The sequence below is a fragment of the Galeopterus variegatus genome, unplaced genomic scaffold (assembly GCF_000696425.1).
Source record: "Galeopterus variegatus unplaced genomic scaffold, G_variegatus-3.0.2 Scaffold1780, whole genome shotgun sequence".
Classification (NCBI taxonomy): Eukaryota; Metazoa; Chordata; class Mammalia; order Dermoptera; family Cynocephalidae; genus Galeopterus; species Galeopterus variegatus.
The window spans coordinates 171,948-179,584 of record NW_007727891.1 but is presented as its reverse complement, the minus strand read 5'-3'; the positions used below and the strand labels follow the sequence as shown (position 1 = coordinate 179,584).

Genomic DNA, 7,637 nt, shown 5'->3' with positions numbered 1-7,637 from the left:
GGAGACTGATTCCAAATATGCTCTTTCCTTTCTGGTTTCTGTGTGGCCTGAGAAGTCCTTTGTTAATGCTGGGCTTTGTACCTAAAGCACCCTTTCTCAGCAACCGTCCCTGTCTTCAGTCTCAGAATTACACCTGTCTGGAACAGGCATTTTTCAGCATTGTGGATGGGAGAATAAGAGTAAGGAGAGGCAGGGCATTTGCCAGTGTGTCAGAACATTCACTGAGGATCCTCGTAGATGCTTCTAGAAACAAACTCTGTGAAGTTAACTATCCAAAGATGCCCATCATAGCATTGTTTACAGTTGCAAAAACTGAAATCAATCTAAATTTTCATCAGGAAGGGATTAAATGAATTATGGTACAGTCATGCAGTTGGATATTATACAGCCGTTGAAGATGATATATAGCTATATTCAATGAGAAGGGAAACTCATAGTTTTGAGTGAAAAAGGTAGGTTATAGAATTCCATGTACGATATACACATTTATATAAAATTATACATGTGGGAAGGATGTTGATTGAATTGTTAACTTTGGTTGCCTCTAGAGATGGAATTTTGCATTACTTTGAATTTTTATACCATTTTATATTGCTTAAAACTTCTGTGTTACTTTTATAATCAGAAAAATCAAATAAAACTATTTTCATTATGGGAAAACAATCTAGTGCATCATTTGAGGCCTACTTCATATGTAAATTCTCTGGGAATCTTTCTCGGATCCACTTTTCACCCCCTTCCCAGACTGGAATGGGCGCCCGACCTCCTTTATATCTCTTGGATGGCACCACTTTGTCATCTTCTTAAACCTCTGGTCTTTCCCTTGTATAATGCTGTTTCCGAGATGATCTCATTAGTCTCCTGAGCTCTAAACTCTTTAAGATCATGGATTGTGTTGTTTCTGCTCATCTTAGTGCCCTCCTCTGTCCCCAAAGGTAGCCCAAGGGAGCAGTGGCTGCTCCTCAGCTCTAGAGATTATTGTCATACAAGCCTGGGGGCCCACTGAAGCCAGATCTTGTGATTTTTCAAGAAATCCAGAAATCTGGCCCAGTATGAGGTTCAATAGGCCTTACCATGGTTGGTAAGATGGAAGCTCGGTGCCCCAAGTGGGGCCTTCAGGCAGGCGGGTGATACCCACCTGCCCAACGATGCTTGCCCCAAACAGGCCTTCACCCCTTTGGCCCGTCTGTGTTGGGAATGTCCCTCTGGCTGTGATGACTAGACCCCCAAGGCAGAAAGCTCCACCCATCTATCCACTGAAGGCTGCTCAGAAGAAGCCAACTGCTCATCCTCTGTAGGATGCATTTTGTCTGAGTCCAGAAAATCCCCCCAGAAAAACCCTTTCCAATCTGAGACAGGACCTTCCCCTAAAGATGTGACAATTGTTTCCAAATGACTACTCCCTCTGAGCTTCAGAACTCTCACCTTCCTCTTCCATTATGGGTGGCAGCAGTGATGACCACAGGGGCCCAACCTTCAGGTCTCCCCTCAGGGCCTCACCAGAAAAAACGATGAGGCACCTGGCAGCCAGGAACATGTGCAGGATAAGGGACAGATTGCCCCTGACAGCCCCTTCCCACTCTAGGGCCTAGTTATTTCAGCCTCGGGTCTGGAGCCTACCTGTCCCCTGGGAAGCAGGTTGCCAGCTTGCCCGCTTGCCCTGAGCCACGCTGTGCTCCCAGGGCTCAGGCAGGACATGCTTGTCAGCTGCCTTCCTAACTGCCCTCTGCAGACCCACTTCCCTTTCCTCACACCTCACTTTCCTCAGTTTATAGAAATAAGGAGTTTAGCTCAGTAATTTAAAATGTTTTAACAGTGGAATTCTTTAAGGCATCTTATACCAAAATCTAATATTGAAACAAAAATGCTGTTTTTAAATTTTATTATATTTTATTTCAACTTTGTAAAATTTACTTATTAAAAAGGCAGTCTAGTAAGAACTCAGACTGTTTTGATGAACAGGATAGTTGCTGATTTACATCAACCTCTACTTCCAATTTCTTTGCCTTTTTTTGGTTGCAAAGTATGGAGAAAATCAGGAAAATCTTGTTCCCAGAGTTAGTAGTTGAAATAGTTAATTGTTTTTTTAAAACTTGTAACCTCAGGATACTAAAAGGAATAGTAGAATTTGTCGTTGAACCAGTAATGATGCATTAGGAGGAATGATATGTAATTGACAATATCCTCCATTCTGGGTCTACAAAACCACATTTGTATAATTCAGTCACATAATAATAGCTAACATTTATTTGCCGTGTGTCAGGCCCCGTGCTAACTGCTTCCGAAGCATGTCGTTTAATCCACAATTCTGTTGTACAGATAAGGACCTTGAGGTGCAAGGGGGTTGTCCAAGGCTACACAGGTGACCAGAGCTGGGCTTGGGTGGAGCAGGCAAGGCCCACCCTCGCTCAGGCAGCCCTGGGGGCCGGGCCCCTCCCGGCCGGTCCGCCCCACCGCTGCCCGGACGGGCCAGAGAAGAATCCAGCCTCTGTGCCCAGCGGCGCCCGCCAGCCCGGCCCAGGGGCTGTTTGTTTTTTTAACAGGGTTAACCAAACCTCCTGAGCAGCCTCCCCGGCCCAGCAGCAGCCTTGCCGGTGAAAGGGGGCTTTGTGTGACCGCGGCGGAGGGCGAAAGCCCGAGCCAAGGCGGGAACGGTGAGCCAGCCAACCCGCGCAACGCCCCGGCAACCAGTGCCGCCCGCAGGAGCGGGGCCTGTCGGGGGACATCTTCGCTCCCAGCCCTTCCTGCCCACTGCTCGGGCCTTGGTCCTGTCTCCAAGCGGCGAGCTGTGGGCTCCATCCATGTCTGTGCAGTGGAGCGTGTGTGGCCCCGGTCCCTGGGGGGCTGGTGTGGAGTCAAAAGACACGTGCCTACAATGTGATCCCCAATCAGGAGCATCAGCATCAGTAGGGGACCTGTTAAAGATGCCCACTATCAGGCTCCACCCAGGCCTTCGCAATCAGATAATCTGGGGTCAGGGCCTTATCTGAGATTTAACAGGCCCTGTAGGTGGCGATGATGACCACTAAAGTTTGAGACCTACTACTCTTAAGAGGGTGAAAAAATAGAATTAAAAGATAATACCCCCTCACCCCGCCAATAAAATAACAGGAATCTTTCCACGAACTTTTTGAAGTATCCTCGTCTAATCTAATATAGAACTACAAGGAGAGGTCTTCAAAGAGTTCATATGGAGAAAAGACAGATGTTTACAGTAAAACAGTTCATTCTAAAAACAAGTCATTTTGAGGCCAACACACCCATCATACAGAGTCTGGAACTTAATTCAGTGTTCATATTATGAGCTGGCCGAATTTTAGTTGAAGTACACAGAAAATAAACTCTTCCTTTGACTGCTATAAATGGTTTGGGGTTTATATCATGTCATGTGTTCCTCCTTATAGGACAATATTCTCCATACCTTGTTTTATCTCCCTAAAGACATCAGAAATACCTCCAGGTCAAGGATCTTGTTTTTATTCACTTGGATCTGCCCTCTTGTACCATAGAACTCTGTGGAGTTGGGAGCTGCAGGTTTAATACCAGATGATTTACAGTCGGTTGCATTGAATCTCCTTCTATAACTGGTGATGAAAATCCACCAATTTGAGGCTTCTTAGGCACCCCTGAAAATTAAGTAAATGGATGAAGTGGACAGCAGTCTTCAGAGAGAGAAAGAGAGAGTGTGTGTTCTAACTCTGAAGGTGGGAAGAGAGTTCTTGCTGTCATCCCCCTGCAGGCAGGCCTTTTTCTAACTCTTCAGCAACCCCTCCTCCCTGCCCTCCCTAGGCTTTTCTCAACACCCCCCCCCCACTGTTCACTCATTCATATAATCTTTCAATCAACAAATGTTTTTTTGAGTGCCTACTAAATGCTTGGCACCATGGAGACACACAATAAACAGACAGTAATTATAGATTGTAATAAGTGCATAGACAGGATGATATGGTAGGGTGGTCAGGAGGAAGCCTCTTTGAGGAGGTGAGTTTAGGCTAAGAATGGGAGGATGAGCTTGCCAGGTGAAGAGTCAAGGAAGAATGTTCCAGGTAGAGGAAACAGCAAGTGCAAAGGCCCTGAGGCAGGAAAAAGTTTATCAGGGCTGAGGAATTTGAAGAAGGTCACTATGGCTAGAGCCTGGTGCATGATGGAGAGAGGAGAGGAAATGAGGTGGGAAATGCAGGCTGGGCTTGGTCATTTAGACCTTTGAAGACTGCGGTATGGAGTGAGTTATATTCTAAGTGCAATGGGAAGCCATTGGAAGGTTTTAAGCAGATTCCTTGATGACAGTTTGTACTGCAGGATGGAGAATGGACCTTATACTGGGGGGAGACCCAGAGACAGAGGGGCAGACAGTCATTAGAATGAGTGATCAGGAAGTCTAACGATATCAGGAGAGGAGACCCTGGATAGTAGGAGTTGGAAAGGCCCTGTAGGCCAAGGAGAGTTGGGACCCTGAATGGTGGGGCCCTAGAGTACCAGGGGGGAAATGAAACCACAGTACTTCTCCTCGTTGTGGGTCATTTCCCTTCCAGGGGACCACACCAGGGTCCGGGAAGTTTCAGCTTCCTGATTCTGGGGCCTTATGTGATGGAATTTGGAGGAAGAAAGTGTGGGACATAATACTAGTGAGATCTTCTTGCCATGTTTCCGGGTTATCCTCTCACCCCCTCTCTGGGAATGGAGATTTTCTACTCCAGCTCAGAAGCACCTCTTGCACTACTAGCAGGAGAGGGGGTGAATCCCCCCAACCCCAGCCCCTAAACAGACACTCTGCTTCCCACCCCAGAGTCTCCCGGTAGGTATTGAGCTCTTGAAAGGCAGGGCCTCCCCTCTCCCCACCTCCTAGGGCCTTTGTGGGGCAAGTCAGTGGAGTAGAGGACTCTTGCTGAGCAGTAGCAGCTCCCCTGCAGCTGAAGGGTGGGGGGCTGACCGGTGGGAGCAGAGGCTCTTTCCAGCACATGGGGTGAGAGATTTCTCAATTAAAATCCTGCCACATACTCAGGAAGCTCCTGCCTAGAGGGGTAGGCAAGAGCAGCCTGGTGCCACTACCCACAGTCCCTCTTCCCCTCAACTGCCCTGCACCCACCTATCCTATCCATCCAGGACAAGCCCACGATCAAATTGCCATTTATTCAACACCTACTTTGCTAAGAGCTTAACATGGATCATCTCACTCAATTTTTATACACTCTCCTTGGAGGAGGCATATTATCTCTATTTCGCAGATGAACAAAGGTCTACACAGTTCCTGAAATCCAGGCTGTCTGACCGCCAAAGCAGAGCCTGGTTTCTAAACTCCTTCCTGGCATACTGGGCCTGGAACAGGTTAGGGCAAAAAGATATGAATGGATGGATGGATGGATGAAAAACATGAATGAATGGAGGGGCATGTGGGTGCTGGATAAAGGGGACATCAAAGCCAGATTGGGTCCAAGCCTTACCCAGGCATGGCCTCAGCTAGGGTCTCCAGGCTGCGCTCCCAGGGACCAGGCTGAAGGGAGAAAAGGGGATGGGGGAGTCCTGGTCCCCGGGAAGGGTCTGAGGAACGCAAGAAACGTCCCTGATTGGCCCCCAGGACAGGTGCCAAGGCCTGGGCCCTGCCTCTGCCCACGCCTAGCGCCGCAGGCCACAATCCTTAGCAGGCGCTCAACAAAGAATGGGTGAAATTTTGGCTCGCCGCGCTCCTGGCAGTCAGTGGGCGCTCAGGAAAAGTCTGACAAATGGATGACTCTCCACCGACAGTCCACTGGACTTAGGGGGCGGCTCCCAGGGTCGGCCACCCCGCGCCCTGCTAATCTTCTCGGCTCAGGACCTGGCGGCGAGGGGGAACGCCCGGGGCGGGGTCAACTGGGGGCGGAGCCTGCGGGCTAAAGGGGCGGAGCCGGCCGCTCCGGGGTCTGCGGGCAGCTCCGCGAGAGTCAGGGCACCGAAAGTCCAGCGAGCGAGGGCTGGCGCCAGGGCGCGGATGCTGGAAGTTCACATCCCATCGGTGGGGCCCGAGGCCGAGGGGCCCAGGCAGAGCCCAGAGAAATGCCACATGGTGAGCGGGGCATCTGGATGGGGAAGGGCTTAGGGACCTGCTGGATTTCACCGCCCCGAGCGCAATGGGCACCCTGAGCCCCGGGCCCGGGCGTTTGAACGCGGCGGGCCAGGCTGTCGGGGGACACCTGCTAGGGTTTCGGGGACCTCTTGGATTTGCGAGCCCCGCGGACCGCGGTCCGGGCTCGTGAGGGACTGCACGCATCAGAGGGGCGGGTCCACCAGCCCTTTCTCCCAGGTGTGTGGGGAGCGCTGGAGGGTCACCGGGGAGCGGCGGCGCTCGAAGGCCGCTTTGTGCCTCTGAACGCGGGAGGGTGGGAGCGTCACCGGGCGCGGGTCCTGCTGCGTCCTCCCGCGGGGTCTCACGCGCACCCCCGCTGCCCGCCCGCGCCCGCCAGGTGTTCCGAGTGGAGGTGCAGTGCAGCGGGCGCAGACACACCGTGCCAAGGCGCTACAGCGAGTTCCACGCGCTGCACAAGCGGGTGAGGCGGCGCCGACGACCCCCGACCCCAGCCCAAGCCCTGCCCAGTTCCTGGGAGGCCGGCGGGCGAGCTACGGCCCCAGCCTCGGCCACCCGATTACTGCCCCAGCCCCGGAAGGGCGCAGGTCCTGGACAGTCTTGCTGCGGGCTGCGAGGCCCATCCCGGGGAGGGCGCGGGGGGCGCAGATCCCAGCCCGCACTGAACATGGCCCTGCGCAGCCGGCCCGTCCTCGGGCGTCTGGCGGGGAGTTGGCTCTCCCTCGCCCCTGTCCCGACCGCTCACCAGCGTCATTCCCAGGGTAGAGCGTGGAGGGGGACGGGGGACTGGGGAAGGCTCTTGTCTAGGGTGAAGTGCGTTTGAGGGCTCAGTCGGGAATGCTGTGATCGCACCGCGGTAACCTCCGGCAGATCAAGAAACTGTACAAAGTGCCCGACTTCCCCTCGAAACGCCTGCCCAACTGGAGGACCAGAGGACTGGAACAGCGCCGGCAGGGCTTGGAAGCCTATATCCAGGTGTGTGGGGGGAACACTCGGTTGCCCACAGCCTGCTGGACCGGGGGCGTGACCCAGACGGAGAGGTGTGGGATGTTATTCACTACCCCAGGCCTCAATTTTCTGAATAGGAATGGGTCCAAACATCCCTCTCAGGATTGTTGAAAGGATTGAATGAGGTAGCCAGGAGGCAGGTGGCCCCAGCTCAGTGAAAACTAGTTCTCTTCCACTCCAGGGTGAGGTCCTGTGCTGCCCTCATGATGGGCTGTGGGGTGGGGGTCCTTACCCCAACAGTGATGTGGGATACAGCCTGTGCAGTCACACAGGGCTCCGTGCTCAGAAGGGCCCTGAGCTTGGTTTAATGCTCTGCTCTGTCTTGACATTCTTAATTATTCTGGAACAAACGGCCTCGCATTCTTATTTGCACTGGGCTGTGCAAATTAGTAGCCGAGTCTGATTATAGGTTTCCTCTGTCCTCCTCTCCAGGGCATCCTGTACCTGAACCAGGATGTGCCCAAGGAGTTACTGGAATTCCTGAGACTTCGGCACTTCCCCACAGACCCCAAGGCCAGCAGCTGGGGGTAAGGCTGGGGGTGGGGGATGGGGGGGGAGCATTGGGGGACCA

The 7,637-nt window shown here is 52.5% G+C and overlaps 1 protein-coding gene across 2 annotated transcripts in view; it reads left to right on the top strand.

Annotated features, from left to right (window-relative positions):
- The first annotated feature begins 5,952 nt into the window (after positions 1 to 5,952).
- Positions 5,953 to 7,637, top strand: part of SNX22 (sorting nexin 22) — a 4,151-nt gene continuing 2,466 nt past the window's right edge. Inside the window, exons 1-4 of one of the 2 annotated variants that reach the window (XM_008578906.1) lie at positions 5,953 to 6,040; positions 6,438 to 6,521; positions 6,929 to 7,033; positions 7,499 to 7,593. In XM_008578906.1, the coding sequence (XP_008577128.1) occupies positions 5,966 to 6,040; positions 6,438 to 6,521; positions 6,929 to 7,033; positions 7,499 to 7,593 (359 nt within the window). In that variant the 5' untranslated portion in view covers positions 5,953 to 5,965. The remainder of the gene's footprint in view (positions 6,041 to 6,437; positions 6,522 to 6,928; positions 7,034 to 7,498; positions 7,594 to 7,637) is intronic. The other variant, XM_008578907.1, reaches the window with a different exon arrangement.